General features: G+C 39.4%; 1 protein-coding gene across 3 annotated transcripts in view; it reads right to left on the bottom strand.

The window, feature by feature from the left end:
* Positions 1-1589: 1589 nt before the first annotated feature.
* Positions 1590-17604, bottom strand: part of LOC306825416 (excitatory amino acid transporter 2-like) — a 28180-nt gene continuing 12165 nt past the window's right edge. The window contains exons 1-11 of one of the 3 annotated variants that reach the window (XM_079346137.1): positions 15972-16276; positions 13119-13258; positions 11271-11423; positions 10732-10982; positions 10218-10365; positions 8906-9032; positions 8461-8694; positions 8180-8374; positions 6997-7131; positions 6642-6903; positions 1590-4938 (exon numbers count right to left, since the gene is read on the bottom strand). In XM_079346137.1, coding sequence (XP_079202263.1) covers positions 4867-4938; positions 6642-6903; positions 6997-7131; positions 8180-8374; positions 8461-8694; positions 8906-9032; positions 10218-10365; positions 10732-10982; positions 11271-11423; positions 13119-13258; positions 15972-15976 — 1722 coding nt within the window. In that variant the 5' untranslated portion in view covers positions 15977-16276 and the 3' untranslated portion in view covers positions 1590-4866. Of the gene's footprint in view, positions 4939-6641; positions 6904-6996; positions 7132-8179; positions 8375-8460; positions 8695-8905; positions 9033-10217; positions 10366-10731; positions 10983-11270; positions 11424-13118; positions 13259-15971; positions 16277-17604 lie in introns of those variants that run through there. The other 2 variants (XM_079346139.1, XM_079346138.1) reach the window with 2 other exon arrangements.

Raw genomic sequence — 17604 nt, 5'->3', positions numbered from 1 at the left:
GGAGGTCAAACTTGAACCTGGGCCATCTGTTTTGAGGAATATCCTCTGTGTGTGGCTGACCCAACCATTAGGCCATTAGCGCCCCCTGGCCATTGAATCAAACTAAATAGATAATTGTTTAAATCCTTTTACCTGTTGTTGTTGTTTTTATTTTTTTTGATCTTGAATCCAATTGGACTGTTTTCCATCCCTGTACAGGAACAATGTCATTCTTCTAATTACTTCCGACCACCTGGACCTCCACCACCTCCATATGCACAATTCTATGTTCATGCCAAAATTAATTGGCTTTTTGTGCATCCACCAGTTGGTGTTGCTCATATTAGTGTGGAGTTTAGACATTGATTCCGGTGTCTCTGTACTCAAAACTTCAGATTAATTGACTGAGCATGCTCTTCCCCTGTGAAATAGTTGATAATCACTCAACGTCTCCTTTTCATTGAGCTGGGGAGCATTAGTTAACCCAGTGCCTACATCTTGTGACATATGTTGGGAGGCCATAGTCTATGTCACAGCAGGTGTGGGTGTTGAATCTGACCACGCCCCTTTGTTGCATGTCATCCCCACTCTCTCTTCCCAACACTTCATGTGTTTCTTCAGCTGTCCTATCTAATAAAGGCAAAAGGCCAGACAACCCACATATAACAGCTCATTGTCTGTTTCTAACAGTGACTTACTTATCAGAGTTAATAGCGTTTACTTCTGTTGTAATAAACATAATCGGAGTATGTTTTAATTGAAATAACAAATCAGTAACAGACATAAAATTGTGTTTCTGTGTGATGTCTGAAACATCAAGTTAAATACACAAAACTCAAGAAAAGCAGCAATGTTTAGTTATGAATAAACATTTATTAGTTATATTTGTATATGTACACCAAAGGTACAACACTTATTGATATGTAGAAACAGATTTATTTTTATGTATACCATAGACCAAGGAAAGTATTCATATATTTTTTGTCTTTTTTTTTCTCGATAGTGTATCTCCCGCACACATACGCTCTGCCTTTACATCAAAATTACAACAGCTTTACAAAGAGGGAAGGCCTAGAAAAGTAAGATCAGGAAAGCACGTCGTAGGCAGGAGTGAGACAGGTTACCAGCTCTGTTTAGGAAGTTTCTTCAAAAAAAAAAAAAAAAAGGAAGATTCATTTCAGTAGAAAAGGACAAGCTCAAAGATACACTGGCTCATTGTTGTAATTCCGTGTCATCATTTTACGTTTAATCACGAACATTTATCTTGGCTAGTTTGTGCATAAATTTCCCAAAAAAGGCAAGTAGAGTAAAAGGCAGTTTACTGAGTGAGATTATTAAAAAACAAAAAAAACCCTCCATGATATGGATGACAGGTGTGTGAAGATGCAGCATGACATCTAAATGATCCAGATATCCGGGTGTGGCTGCTTAAAATGCACGTGCACCAGGTGAATAAAGATGCCTGAGACTAAAGCCAGTTCTCTCCTTTGAAAAGACAAAATGGTTCTGATGAGTCAACCTGAGGAATACTTCTCTATGCCGTCACCATCTTTTGAATGCATCTGATGTGTGTTCTGTCTCTCAAAGACGAGGCTGTGTTTGATTTCTCACTCTATCCTACATACAGGGCATTTATGACCTTTTTTCCTTTATTTGTCTCTCTTTTCATCAGCCGTCACTGCTGTTTCTGCCAAAATAACTCATGTTGGCCCCCTCTATCAAACCATTAACTTCCCTTTGTTCTCTTGCTTTCTTTCTTTCTCGCTCTCTATCTTTCTCTTCCTCATGCATCAACAGCGTCTGCTTCAGGAACACTGTCATTTTTCCAGAAAATTTCTGCATCGCCACTGAACAGAACATTTATATATTTATTTATGTACAATGAAAATGAATGCACACTGCTTATATTTCCATGGAACAAACATTCAGAATGCTTACATTAGATTAAAAAAAGAAGATATTTATATATTGGTGTGTGACAGGTAAGTATAACAACTAGTTAACAGCTAGGAGAGAATAAAAAAAACAAGCAATTTTATTACACGATTTCCTCTCTATACATTTTTCGTCTACTCTAACTTTATTCAGGACATAGATGATATTTTTCTTCTAGAGGATTACATTAAAAATGTCACAGCAATGAACCTATAATCCTACATAGCATGTCAAGCCCCCAAAGGAAAAAAAAATGGAACAAACAAAAAAAAAAACATCTGTTACCTACAATATATACACAAAGTGCAAGTAGGCACTTCAAAATATCATGCTTTTAAGATAGTGGTGCAAAAAAATAATTATACTTTTATTTTTATTCATGCCTCTAAAACCGTGAATTTCAACATAATACTGGTCCAACACTCAATCCCCATTGACGCTGTATGGTCTGCATTTTCTCCTTTTATATATATATTTCAATATATATTTCCTAAAGGTGAAAAGGTCAGATGTGTGGGGCCTGTTTGGGTGTCAGTGTTGTGCTCTGCATCTCGCAGAGTAGACATGTAGAGACCTTCAAGGTTTGAGGGTGTTTGCATGTGTGTTTTTATGTGTGTGCATTTGAAAATTGAACTTGTATGTGTGCTTTTTTTGTGTGAGTCAGTGTGTGCAGCAGAACAGCATGCATACTCTTAGGTTGTATCAGAGCGCTCTGCTGAAATGAAAAAAAGAACGTGAAAGAGTGTGTGTTTCAGGAACTAGAAGGACTGGAGTGCTGCACTAAATGTTTTCTTTAGTTTCCTAAGTGTTACTTTAATTGGCATTTGTTTTTTAAGCGAACATCTCCAAGGCAAGGCTGAGTACACATTTAGCACAAATGAAAAGAAGCGAGACGGAAGAGAAGATTACGTTACTACTGACCAATCAAATCAGCCCCACGTCACTTTCACTCACACAGGCTTAAAAAGGTTAACAGCCAGTAGTTTGGCTTTTGTCTCTGTGTCTACAGATGTTTTAAGCCATTTGGTCACATGAGAGGAAAATACTGTTTATATGTTTACCTGATAGCTGGGAACATTCTGGCATGTGAAGTGTCCATAGTTCTGTATGAACACGCAGCTGCAGCATCTAGGGTTTGTAGAAACAGTCTTGAGCTCTGGTGGCTAAAATATATGCTGTGAACTTTTCTTTAAGGTTTGGCTAAACAAGAAGCTGGCAGGCCTCCATGTAGTGTCGAATCAATGATCTGTCTCCGTTTGTGCAAGCCAAGAACCCATTTGACAGCTGAACACTGCACTGCATCTTTTTGTACCTCAGTTTCCCTTTTTCACATTATCTTCGTAGTTCACCTCGTCGAATCTTGTTAGAAATAACCGTGTCTGTGCTTTAAGATAGTAGTACATCACTATTGGAATGTTGCCTTTAATATATTAAAAACACTTTTGCAGCAATTTTAAAGTCAATGCTTTTCAGTGTTGTGCTGTGCTGGGGCGTCACTTTCTCAAAGCTCTAGTGAACAAGTAAACATGTCAGGATGACAACTTTTTTTTTTAATATATCTCTGTAAAGTGTAAACATACAAGCCTGAGTATCATTTTCTTACAAATAATGTGTTTTAAAAATCCATTTGTAATAAGATCTATGTCGATATGAGCAATAATGCTGGGTATTAATGATGCCATTGACCCCTCCGCCCTCAGCAGCTTTATTTGTGCTCTATTCTGTGTGTGCTCTATGTAATCTCTTTGTGCTTCAATTTATTCAGATATGTCAATTATTAATTGTTGTTGTTTTTTTCAGGGGGGGGGGGGAGGGCTAATTTCATTTTAATTTCATTGGCATCACAAAGTTGTTGTTTTTTGGGGAGCAAATGAGAAGAACTGTATGAAGTTTCACATTTAGGGCAGTGACTCTCTTTGCTTTCAGTTTTGGCTCCAGTGGAAAGATTTAACTGAACCGAATGTGTCGCGAGTGACGTCGCAGAGGCAGTTCAAAGGCCTCTGCGAGTTGATTGATTTTCTGCCTGTTTGGTCCCCATCATTGACTTGGTCATGTTCTTAAACCCAGCTCTCTTACACACACACACACACACACACACACACACACACTCTCTCTCTCTCTCTCTCTTTTTCAACAACGTTGTCACACAAACAGTTGAAACAAAGAAAAATAAAAGTCCCTTTTCTGTCCAGAACGTAGACGAAAGAAAACAAAAAAGGGGGGATAAATATTAACTCCATGGTTTGATTTGTGCTTTTTAATTCAGCCGTGACTGTGCTTTCATCAGTTTACTGGCCCTCAGGGACGTAGGTAATATTGTAAAAAAGAAGCCAGATATAGGCTTTGATAGTATAAGAAGCAAAAGAGATGTTATTGGATGAAAGACCGAGCTGAGAAGAAAAATAAGTGGCTTTTTAACACATTGCGATGTTACGAACAGGGATGTGAAACAGGAAGTTCAGTATGTCTGGTGACGTAAGTAATGCTCTAACTCCCACTCTTCTTCTGCCACTATAATAATGAATCACCTGTGTGATAGATAGGAAGAGGATCTAAGCGCATCCCGTGTTACACAGCCATTTTTTCCCCATATTGTAACCGACATGAAACAGCTTATCTAACTTGTTTTTCTCTTCCTTCCCTCCCCGAGCCTTGAAGTATATTGTGCAAGTATCTGCTATAATATAGGACATAATTGTGCTCTAACAGGTCATCCTCTTTTATCACTTCACGGTTAAGTGAATTAGTGTTACATATCAGTCAGATAGACAGTTACAAGAATCTTTTTAAAGGGACTAAATAAAAAAAAAAAGAAAAAACTAAACTACATAAAAAAAACAATTAGTAGTTCTGTTCGTTTGACTTGTTTTTTTTTCCCATTCACTTGTTGTTTTAATCACCAGGTAGGAAATCTTGTGGAGCCCTGGAGCAGGGGGGATCTCTGTGCTGCCATTATTCATGTTTCCATGGTTCCTCCTCAACAAGCGTGCACTCCGCAGCAGAGCCGTTTGTGGCTGAGGTTACCTGTAAGATGTTAGCAGGGAGATCTAAACAACTGATTCAAGGCACAGTCAAACAACATTTTCTTAATGCATTCACACATTAATTGTGCTATTATCGGATTGTTAATACACATCTGTAAACATTTTGTAACTGCAAATCCATGTTACCATTAAGGGTATTCTCTACTCTAATTTTGGATGCATTAGCTTTAGATTCTTTGGCAATTAAAGCACAGGCTTTTAGCGAGTGTGTAACATCCAAAAAGAAAAACTGCAAAGGAAAACTGTAAGTACTGTATGATCACAGATGAATATGCACATGGAAGTCCTAAGAGTGGAGTCCCTTAATACTGACCTGGGAACAGACCACAGCTTTAAGACGAACACAGACTCAAAAAGCAGTGAAAAAAACAACAACAAAAAAACAAAACAAAAAAAACAACACTGGATTAAATGATTAAAACATAGACAAAGTATAAGGAGAACAAGGTACAACACTAAAGAATGAATGCAGTGTTACAGTAGCTATTTATTAGCAGTCAATAATGGGTTTATCTTTGAAAGGGGGGGTGGAGATGTGAGTCGAACTAGTTACAAGAAAAACATACAACCAAACAGAAAGAAATTAGTCATGGCTGATACTGGAAACAGCAGCTTTTGTGTTAGATTTATATGTAAATGTCTCATAAAAAATGGTTGCTAAAAAAAGGGCGGATGTAACTTTCTACTACCGTCTGATTAATTGAATGAAAGGTTGCCAGTGTTGCTAGGCAACACCTTTCATTCTTTAATAAATGAAAAGGCTCATCAGTAGACCTTTTCTGTCTCTGTGTGTGTGCGTGTGTGCGTGTGTGTGTGTGTGTGTGTGTGTTTCAGGGAACAAGCCCTCTGAACTTCCATATATTATTCTAAAAGCCCGGGATACTGTACATTCAGAGACTGAATTCAAAGAGCATTATGTTTTACATTATGAGAGCTATACTTCACAGCTTTAGGATTTCACAGCACAGTTTTCACAGAGGGCAGAAATAGCTGGTGTCAAATCACACACATAAAAAACCTGACTGTGAATGACTCACAGACAGCATGGTATGTAGGGACTGTATGAAATGCTAATTAGCCTTCCCTTTCTCTATGTTCCCTTTCTGTATGTTCAACCCTATAGGGAAAAGGCTGGCGTTGGGAAATAAACCTGCTAAACATTTAAAATGTTTTCAGAAACAACATGAAAAAATACTACATGGGAGGGTTTTTATTTCTTTTTGGAAAGAGGATGTGATAGATGGGAGGGCTGCTAAATAATTCCTTAGGGTCATAATGAGGATTATCTGGCTTTTCCTTTTGAGTTCGAGCCAATCCTCACCAGGTTAAAATGATTATAACTGAATAGCTAAAACTGTGAGCAGGTTTCTCATTTGTATGCTCGAAGAAGATAATCTATAAATATAGTTTTGGTTTGTATATTTTTTGTAGTGTTTTTTTTTGTGAATTTTTTAACATGTCTTCAACACAAAAGCTGCTTTTCCAGTAGAACAAAAATACATACGTGCACATGCATCTGTTGTTCTCTCACTTCATGTCTGTAATAAAATAACTGTGTGTATTTACATGACAATGTACAAAGATTTGATGAATAGAACAAAGTCAAGCAAAGGCGCAGGGTGAGCATGCCACACTACAGAGGGGTTATATACAAGTCTCTATGTCTGGAAGCATTAATTGTACCTTGCATTCATCTACTACGACAGAATTGTTAGCAGTGGCAGAAGCGGTTGTGGTAGCGGTATCGGTTAAGACGCACTGGTTGGAATTGTTTTCGTGATGGTTCTTCATGTCGTCGTAATAAGACGGGGTCTTTGTCATCATTTCAATGTCGTCTGATTTGGCGTGTGCGTCCAGCTCTTCCAGCTCCGCCTTTGACATGTGGTACACGATGCCTGCACCGTAGGAGTCACCCACCACGTTGACTGAGGTCCTGAATCGATCCCTAAGGAGAGAGAGAGAGAAGATGACAGATGGTCAAATGCGCATTTTGAAGACCTAAGAAGATAAGGGAATATTTAATGTGTGTTTCTCTCACAGCAGCCAGTCAACAGCAACCAGCAGACTGATGTCCTGGGTTGGCAGGCCTACAGCAGTCAGGATCAAGAGCATAGTTACCAGGCCGGCACTAGGAATACTGGCAGCTCCAACACTGGCCAGAGTGGCGGTCAGACTAGAAGAAACACAGAAAAGCAGCCCTCAGTTATTCATTCACAACCCTCTCAGACACCCATGAACCTGACTTGAACCAAGTTGCAGCTACAGATGGAGACATTTAATCTCTATAGTACTTGTATGAAGAGCATCAAAGTGGGTCCTCCATCGCACATGAAGAGAGGTGTAAATGTTAGAGATGGGATGTTTAATTTCAGCGTTCCTGGATTGATATGCTGTATAAATGTCAGGCGTAAGGGCGCTCATCCTTGACTTACTCCATTAAGAGAAGAGTGTTTTGGAAAGGACAGTTCCAGATACTTGAGTTTGTCCTCCTGAAAAACAGTGCTGGCATGCTGTTGCTTCCTCCTGGTGGTTTACGAGCTAAACTGTAAATGTCTACTCTAAAGCTGATGCCAAAGAGAGTTTCCTGTTCACTGATAAATGTCTTCTCACTGGTGTTTGTCTTCAGTTAATAAGAGGAGACTGTGCTTGCTGAACTGGATCCTTAGGGTCCAAACTTTAAATAGTGAGAATTACAGTTTCTAAGACTAAGCCTTTCTCTGTAATTTGAATTCTTAGTCAACGAATCAATAACAGATGCCAAGTTTTAGAAAGGGATTGCTTAAATACTATGAAGGGTTTTATCATTTCATAAAACTTTTAGGGTGTGTGTCCAGGCAGGGCCTTTTTTCATTTTGGAACAGCCTGGCACTCGTCAATTTCACTTTTTTCTCACTGACCAATCAAAATCAAGAGTTTACGGCACATCTAATATCAGCTTTGTCAACAACATGGGCAGAGGAGATGCTAGTCACACTCGTCTTGAAGAGGATAAGATTGAAGGCTATATGATAAAAAATTTAGAAGTACAATCTTCATCAATTACAACTTTAAATATTTCTAAGTACAAATATTCATTATGTTTACGCTCTTCAAAATGACATAACAATGAGTATTGTCTTTATCTGTTCTTTTTGTAAAATGACAAAAACTTTTGTTGAGCTTTGATAATGCATAAATTAAAATGTATTGTTTCATTAATGGATTATTGTGACCCCCCTGACCTGACAGTGACAATCTGACCAGGGTCCAGGTAGATGCCGTTCATCTGGGCAATAAAGATGGCAGCAACAGCCTCATACAGGGCTGTACCGTCCATGTTGATGGTGGCACCAACTGGGAGCACGAAGCGAGTGACTCTTTTGTCAATCCCCAGGTTTTCCTCCAGACAACGGAAGGTGACAGGCAGTGTACCAGCACTGGAGAAGGAGCAGAAGCAGGCAGTTTATAATTGTTTCATTTATATTGAGCATCAAGATTTAACTATGCACATTTTGATACTGACCTGGAGGCTGTCCCCAGAGCAGTGATCCAGGCCTGGAAGATGCCCAGGAAGAATGTGAAGGGATTTTTTCTGACGATAACAAAGTAGATGCTGGGCAGGAAGATTGCTCCGTGGATGATGAGGCCGACAATCACAGTGATCATATACATTCCCAACTGCCTAGCCACTACCTCCAAGTCTTTGATGGAGATGATCTTACCACAGATGAGACAGGCAATACCGAAGGGAGAGTACCTGATGAGATGAGAAAGCTTTAGTATGCCTTAAATTAAGCCAAACATTACAAAGAGCATACTGTATAGGGACTCTGATCATGCTTAATGTAGCTGTACTCTTTTAAAATGTAATGACAGGAGAAATAACTTGGCATTTTGAGTTATTTCCAACTCAGGAAAAAATGACTGAGTTTTAAAATGGATCAATGAGATTCTTAGGTGATACTAACCACATGATCATGATGACAATTTTCATCACAATCTCATTGAGGATGTTGAAGAAGTCAATCATGAGTCTGGCCTTCTCTCCCATCTTGCCCATGCAGATGCCAAATGCAATAAAGAAACCAATCAGACCTGTGACAGAAAATCATGAATGTATCATACTTAGAAATACCAGCGTGGACAGGTGAGACGACTGCCACATGGGGGAATAAGACTTATGAGGAGCCTTGAAGCTTTATGTTAACAGCAAATCTTGTTTTGTAAATGTTTGCAAAAGCAATATTCGGTGGAAACTTTTAGTTTATCTTAAGCCGTTTGAGCAGCTTTGTGCTAGAGAGGGCAGTGTCCATTGGTTAGTCAGACTGTATTATCTCAGCAACTATCAGATGTATTGCCATGAAATTTCGTAGATAATTTCATGATGCTCAGAGAATGAATCCATCTCTGGGGCTAAAGAAAAAGTCACAGACTCGTTAGAGCCAGGACCTACAAATGTCATATGACACAGTTTTTAGTAACAATATAGTTGTAACCGTCTGGGCTTATTAGAGGAATCAAGGAACAGCTAAATTAATATATTATATTTTATCTGAGCCCTGATTCCTGTATCAACAGCAGCAGGCTATTACTACATCTTTACAAACAAACTGAGCCATATGGATTGACATTTATTGGTTCTGGACAATATACCTGACTCTCACAAGTCCTTGACTTTGCCTGTCGGATCCAAGATAAGGTAGACTGACACATGTATGTGTCTGAATAAAATATCAACTTTTCAACTGCATTACCATGGCAAGCAATTGAAAAAGACATTTTTGTGCTTCCTTATAACCAAATGAATATAAAGGTAATGACAATTTCATGACCGTTTGCTGTACTAAATATGTTGTGCTCAATGTTAACATGTTAAAATGTCAACAAAGATGACACACATGCTAATACTGTTCCTTAACATCAGCATGTTAGCGTTGTCATTGTTAGCATGTAGGCATGCTGCTTTTAACATGTTTTCTGATGTAAGCATGATTAGGTGTTATACTAAGATGGTGAATATGATAAATCCATACCAGTTCAAAATCAGCATTACCACTACAGGAATGTTAGCACACTGCTTTACCCTTTATTTTGTGCTCAAAGCATGCTGCTAGTTTAAAAGAGGTAAATTTGCTAAAAACTACACCCAATAAAAATAGGCATATTAGCATTGTCATGGTAAATAGGTAAGTAAGCATGCTGCTTTTTGCATGTGCCTACATAGCCACACAGAGACTCATTCATTTCTGTAAATGCTAACTGTTTATCGTTGTTACATACCCAGGACATTCATGCCACGTTTGAACTGCAGGGACTTCTTGACCATAAACTGAGGCTCCTTGGTGATGTTAGCCACCAGGCCCTCCACAGAGGTGGCATTGATCTCTTCCTCAACAATCACCTCCACCTTCTTTGTGACTGTCTGGACCTAAATTACAGGAGTGAAAGGTTTTATCAACGTTAAAAACGGACATATTAGCCTACTGTCTTTGACAAAAGGCCACTTCAATCTCTGATCTATTTCTATTTTAATAAAATCATAGAATTTGGATTCTACCGTTAAAAAAGCTAAACTAAAACCAGGAACTAAAACAATTATCTTCTTGCACAACTTCTTACTAATAACTATAATTTACTGCGTAAAAGCTACATTAAAATTCATTTAAGTTAAGCCAATAATCAAACACTAAAAGTAACTTTCAGATCTCAGAGACAGATGCTCTGAACACTTAGTACTTATACATTGACGATCAGACTAGCAATAAGATGGGAGTGCCATCTTGTCCTCCATTACCTGTTCGAAACAGGCCTGCACCAAGTTCTCCGGGAACAGGTTCCTGATAAGATCAAAGAAGGCATCCAAGCTGGACACCTCATCATTTTTCTCGCCCTCGCCCAGATTTTCCTTCAATTTGGGGTTGCCCGGGTGGATGACTAGCACCAGGATGACTCCAAGGATAGCAGCAATAATAGTGGTGGACATGTAGTAGACCATGGCTCTGGTTCCCAGGCGACCAGAGGATTTGGCATCCAAACCGGCAAGACCTGCAGCCAAAACCTAGTTAACACTTTGACTCATTGAATTGAAATATTTTAATAACACCATGAAGCATTATATGGCTTTGTGGAAAGATTATTAGAGGATCAAATGTAAATGCTCCATCTTTACTACAAAATTATTGTATTACAAATTAGAAAAGCATGGCTTTTCGTTGTAGCTTTAGTATTTTTTAGCAGTTGCACAGCAATAATATGTGTTAATATGTCTTCATGAAGTAAGTTGTATTATTTTAATAACATTAGTTTTTTTCATAACATTCAGTCTCACTGCACCTGTGATTAAACTGGAGATGATCAGTGGCAGGATCAACATCTTCAGCATCCTCATAAGGATGTCTCCAGGAAAAGAAATCACCATGACGATATCTGGGTGGATCGGGGAAGCAACACGGAGCAACATCCCTGATACAGCTCCCAAGATCACACCTGTGAAGAGAAAACAGGAGTGTGAGTGCTTGAAACTAAAAGAAAATAAAATTAATACATTTCCTTTGGATGAAAGCCATTTTTCACAGACAAAGTATTCTGCACTAATAGATACAATCTTCAAATTAAAAAATAGGCCTTTCACATTAATGAAGCTTTTTTGAGCTGTATAACAGGATTTCTATTTCATCCTTAAAGAGGACAGTGGGTTGAGAAGATAAAACACAAATCTGCTTCGTGAAAGTAAAGCTTGTGAAGGATTAAGATCAGATCACTTTGAAGCAGCAAGGAGGAAGGCAGAATGTCAGACTCCCTGCTGTAAAATCAATAGTCTCTGGATACCCCAAATGGATTTTTACACTTCAGGGCAGTGCCCGTAAAAGAGGCTATAACTATGAATCAATAAGAGCGGAAAAGAGTTTGTTGAACTGAATCTCAGATTTATCTTTTGACAACATAGGTATTAATTACTCATCAGATTGGTTCCTTCGCAACTGCACCTATGTACTTTAACTTACTCCCTAGAAGTCTGAAAACAGAGATTTAAAAGATCAGCACTTCCCTAACAAAGGCACACATGCTAACTCTCAACATACGCCTCTTAAACTCTTTTTTCATCCCACACAGTGTTTCTGAGCCAAACTCAAAGGTGAACTCTGTGTGCTCCAACCTCTCTTGCAGCATGGCCCAGCAAGCCCGAGCCTTGGCCTGTGTTCGTCCATTTCAAACCAGACAAAACGCTAGCACCCCCCCCCACCCCCCCACCCGAGGCTGAACTTCCTCTGCTACCGAACAGCCAAGATGTTGTTTAATAACACACTGTAATCAAAAAGTCCTGCAGCCTTTCTTTTTCTTCTTCTTTATAAATCAGAAGCTGTCCTCTGCGCTTCAATCTATCCTCCAGGGTCGCAGCATCCTGCGGCTTCTGCACACCCAATGGTTTTGGATGCCACTTGATTTCCTGTGTGCCTTGTCTTTGGCCCATTTGCTAGTTCCCATTCATGCTTCTATCTGCCAAGTGACAGATGATCAATGATCATGCTGGCCATCTTGCTTTGCTTAAGTCCTGCCAAGTGGGGTGAGATGTACACATTACACATTCTCACAGAAACACGCATCCATGCAGGAGTGATACAAATAGTCATACATGAATAAATAAAGTAAATATATATATATATATATACAGTATATATATATATATATATATATATATATATATATGCATGTTTAGCAGGTCCACAGCCTATGATTATATAACAAATACTTTGGAAAATTAAATTGTTAAATTAAATTATGAATGTGTGTACACAGCTGATTTAAGACACTTTTTTCTTGCCTTTTCTTCTTTTCATTAAATCCCCCACCCCAAGGGTGCAGATGCTCAGCGCAATGATCACAATATTTTACAGGCACCACCGGGGACTGTTTGGTTGTCCATTCCTGCAGAAAGCTTTTGATAGCAACAGGTGGCACAGAGCTGGTGAAGGTCAGGACACCCAGTCATCTAACTGTCTGCTACACTGAGCGAGCACAGATGGCATCTTCTCGTCATCTAAAGAGCATGCTGCATAATCAAGCTCAGACTGAACAGAATGCTGAGCTCAGTGGTGGTGGGAGTTTATCTTTAGCACGTCCATTATGCCCTCGGGGAAGAAAGAAATGTGCAAAGAAGAAATGGGTAACAAGGTGACTTACCGAGGACAGTGAGTGTGAGCAGAAGGTTTTTGAACAGCTTCGAGCAGATTGCGGCACATTTGGATTGAGGCCTGGCCTCAATGGGCTCCAGGTGACTCTCGTGCATCCTGACCTCCACTTGTTTAGGCATACTGTTGGCACTGTAACAGAGAAAGAGCACATTAAACACTAATTCGTCAGATTCAAAATGAAATACATTGAAACAATAGCCTCAAGGATATCAGTGGGAATAATGTCTCCTATACTGCCATGATAAGAAAACTGTACATACAAAATGTGAAGTGTATTCGCAAGCTGTCACTCCTCAACACTGTTCATGGTTACTATGGTATCAAACAGATGGAAGATGAACGCATGCTGCTGCTTGATGCATAGAGAAAACCTTAGGGCTGATCAGTAAATTAAAAAGAATTAGTGTTATATTTCTTTTTTTCTTTTGACACTAAAGTTTTTTTTTAAAGAAGTCTGTTTCTGAAAAATGTCAGGAGTTATGTCATTAATGGAAGTAACCTACTGTATCATGTGCCATGAAATAGCATTACTCTAATTATCTAAAAAAAAAGAAAAGTACTGTTGTGCTAAATCAACCAAGACAGTTCCACAGTTAGAATTCAAGATGATGTAGAATGGCATATGTTTTCAATTAATTATTTTATATGTAAGTGATGTATTTTGTAGATGACTTTGGACAAAAGCTCCCTGGTGAGTGTGTCTTCTTATAAAACAAAAAAAAAATGATGGAAGTCAACCTGTCAGTACAAAAGTTAAAGAATTAAACAGGGGAGGAGCGACAATATATCCTGTCAACACCCACAAACGCTACTATACATTCGCCTCCTCAGTTATGATTGTGTATAAATTTAGAAGCACATAAAACCTCTTATACAGTGGTGTCAAGAGAGGGCTCAGTCACAAAGCTTGATTAATTGAATTAAAATGATTTCCCGTCACAGGCATCAGAGAGCTGTTTCCTGCCATCCAGTTGAGGTATGAATGAGTTTGTCAGTGAGAAGAGAGCCAGCTGTATTTGTCACATGCCTGTTAGGCAGGTGCTCAATAACTCTGTCACAGAGAGACGATGGGAAGGAGAAAGAAAAGTGGCTTTATATGCAGAGTTTCCTAAACAAGAGGGAGGAACAATCGATCAAATTACCCTTCTAGGTTTGACATATTTTTTTGTCTATGAGGAAATGGAAGTTCTTTCTGATGCTATTCATCACCAATAAGCCCATGAAAATGTCTGCTGTGATGTATTACAAAGAGAAGCAAAGAAGATAAAATGTGATTCTGACCTATGATCCCACCCCCTGCAGTTCATGGCCTGAAACTCACACACGGAAGCCTCAATGGTGATGTTGTTGTTTTTTTGTCCTCACACCCTCCCCCCTTAGTCCACGATGAAGTCAGAACACTTCATAGATATTAATCATGTTGGCTGTCAGGTCTTTTTTTTTTTTTTCAAAGCCCAAACTGGATCAAATTCAAACCAAGGGGGCCCCATTTAGAAAACTTCCTCATATCTAAAGACTCTTTTGGCGCTGTTGTTGTTTTGTAAGTAGTCGCTAATAATTCCACAAAGACACTCACACATTTACACACACCTCCCCCAGCTTTGTGTATTGCTGCGCTCGGCTATATGAAGACCAAATGGTCAGCTTCCAGGCACACAGATGGACCGTTCCTATCTCCTCTTATTAAATTCAAAGTGAGGTGTGAAGAAAAAATACTCAAACAGCAGGCAAACGGTAGCCCTCATTTCACTCCACCTCTGCTTTGTTTCAACCCAAAGATAAGAGCTGAATGATTTAGTAAAATCCACTAAATAAAAGGGCAAATAATTACCAGTGCCATGTAATCCCATTCCATAAGAGTGATGAATCCTTTTAATTAAATGTTCACCCTTCTTTCTCCCTTTCATTATTTTTAGCTCAGAGAGAACGAGAGAGGAAGCAGACATCACTCAGATATTACTCTGCCATGATCTTCTCATTAGCACTTCTCTCACCAAGTCAGAGACAGATGAGTGTGGGGCTTGTGCAACCCTATAAAAGATGAAATTGAAAAATTATAGCAAGGAGGATGAATTACTTCAAAGAGCTATCACTGCACAGCAGCAGCAAATAAAGTGATTTTGATGCGACAGAACAAATTTGCTGGGTGAAAGTGTCTCTTTTCTGTGCACAATGTAAGTTTCAATTAACATGACACAAGGTTAGACTCATCGTTTTCTGCCCTTCAGTAAACCTCGGAAATATTAAGCTTCTGTATCCAATGACATGAATGGATGTGAGCTCCTTATTTAAGAAACAGTGAAAGAAAGAAAAGTGCCACTCAGAGCAACTCATTAAGTTTATATGACTTTAAAGTCTGACAAAACCTCACAATTCAAAAGTCAAAACATTCAAATACAGATACACAGATGTATGAGAGGAAAACCACACACACACACACGCGCGCGCACACACACACATGCTTTTTTCACTGCAGCCTCTAATGGGATAATCTCATGAAGCGGTTAATGTTGGCCCAGGGCTGACTCAGATTAATTGCATTACAGCATACACCATGAAGATTTAATGACGGTCTTCATAAAACAACACCTGGTGTCAAACTAGATTATAGAAAATCTCAAACTAAAGAAGTTCTAATTCTTTCAAATTTTAAATCCCAACTTACTCAAGCACTAGAAAAGTTAGATATGTTTCCTCATACCTGCAGAGGCACTCTAGGATGTTCAATTTTGAAAAAGCATTAACTGCTTTGGTAAAAAAAAGAAAAAAAAGAAACACATGCAAAGTGAAGGTAGCTCACTTCATTATCCCCAGAACTGTCACTGTGTTACATGTTACTTACTTCATTTCTGTTGGAGTTGAGGTAAGTGCAATGCAATGTACACTAACAGAATCAAATCTCCAGCCTTTGGTATTTAGAGTGGTCAGCACAAAAACTTGGTTTTAATGTCACAACTGCTCCATCAAAAATTATTTCCAGAAGTCTCCTGATGAAGTCCCAGGTTGAAAAGAAGAAAAAAAAACTGCAGCTCTGCCGAAAGCTAGCAGCTCTCAGCTGTCCTCCAAGCCTCGCAGCATCCAGAGATCCAGAGAGAAGCAAGCCAATGCAAACCAAACCACAGACCCTGTCATAGCCACAGCAACCTGAAATGCCCCATCCTAAAGTCTGCAAACCCCCTTCAGCCCCCACCCTCTGACTTCACCATCACCACCACCCACAACCAGATACAGTACACCCCAATGCATAGATCCCACACAGATCATAAAAACCTAGAAATGAATAAAACCAAGAAGTGGAAGGAGGAGTTAGTATTTGAGCTTAAGAGTCAAATCCCTCAGAGACCCTCCATTCTCTGGACATTGTAATCCCCCCCAGAAGGGCACACTCCCAGTGTCATCAGGAAACACTGGAGAGCGAGGGAAAAGGCCACCTGATAGAGATGAGCATGATGATGCCTGCTAATGGCTCAATTCGGACCAGAGTGCTTATTCTGAGAGGGGGATAAAATAATGACGAACAAGAAGATTTAATGTGCATAATGCTGCTGTTTTCAGGCTTTAGGGTCATCCTGATCGACAGCAGATGGGAGGTTAATGTTTATCACTCTTTAGGATATAGCATATGTCACTCTAGAGCAAATACTGTATTATGTGACATACAAATATCTCTGTAAATTTTGATGTCACACTAATCCCTAGAATCACTAGATTTAAAGATGTGTTCAAAGAAAAGCCCTCAATGACTTAAAAAAGGCAAATGGAAATCATGAAAGGAAAAGAAGTTCCATATATCTGTATCTTAAGCTGTTTGGAAAATAAGATTCAAGTCACACGCATATAGAGTCAGCCACAATTCAATGAGAATCAAAAGCACTGGACTCTGCAAATGACCAACGTGATTCACGTTAGGACGGTGTCATGCTGATTTCCCTCTAGTCTCCCAGCAGCATGGGATTTCACATTGAATTGAGCAGTATCACATTATTTTAATTAGGGAAATGTGTTGAAACGCCATTTCCTCTTCAAACAAACGACAAACCGCACAACAAAAGCCAGAGGAATCCCAGCTCTATCTGCAAAGGTTGTGTCATGAGAAATCACTCATCCTAAATCCCTTGACATGTCGTACTCATTCAAAGGGCCCTTGCAGGGAAGAGAGGAACATTTTTTTTTTTTGATGGGAGCAAGAGAGTCGGACAGAGAAGAAGGGGTTACAGAGGGGGAGGAAGAGGGACACTAGGGGAGAAGGGGGTACTTGGGTCACAGCAGCACCTCTCAGCCAAAAGAGAGGCCTGCAAGGGGAAGGCCATCCCTGCTCTTGGCTGGTACCATGTGAAGCTCTCTGCTTCCTCTCTCTTCCTTCTGAGGGGCTTTGTTTCACACGCAAACAGTGGCAGTGGCCCCAACTCGCCCGGCCAAGCACTGCATCCAAACTGGCAGGGGTGAGAAAAGAAGGGAGGGGGTTTGAGGGTAGT

Source organism: Symphodus melops, assembly GCF_947650265.1.
Source record: "Symphodus melops genome assembly, chromosome: 6".
NCBI classification, from domain to species: domain Eukaryota; kingdom Metazoa; phylum Chordata; class Actinopteri; order Labriformes; family Labridae; genus Symphodus; species Symphodus melops.
This window is presented reverse-complemented; position numbering and strand designations above follow the sequence as displayed.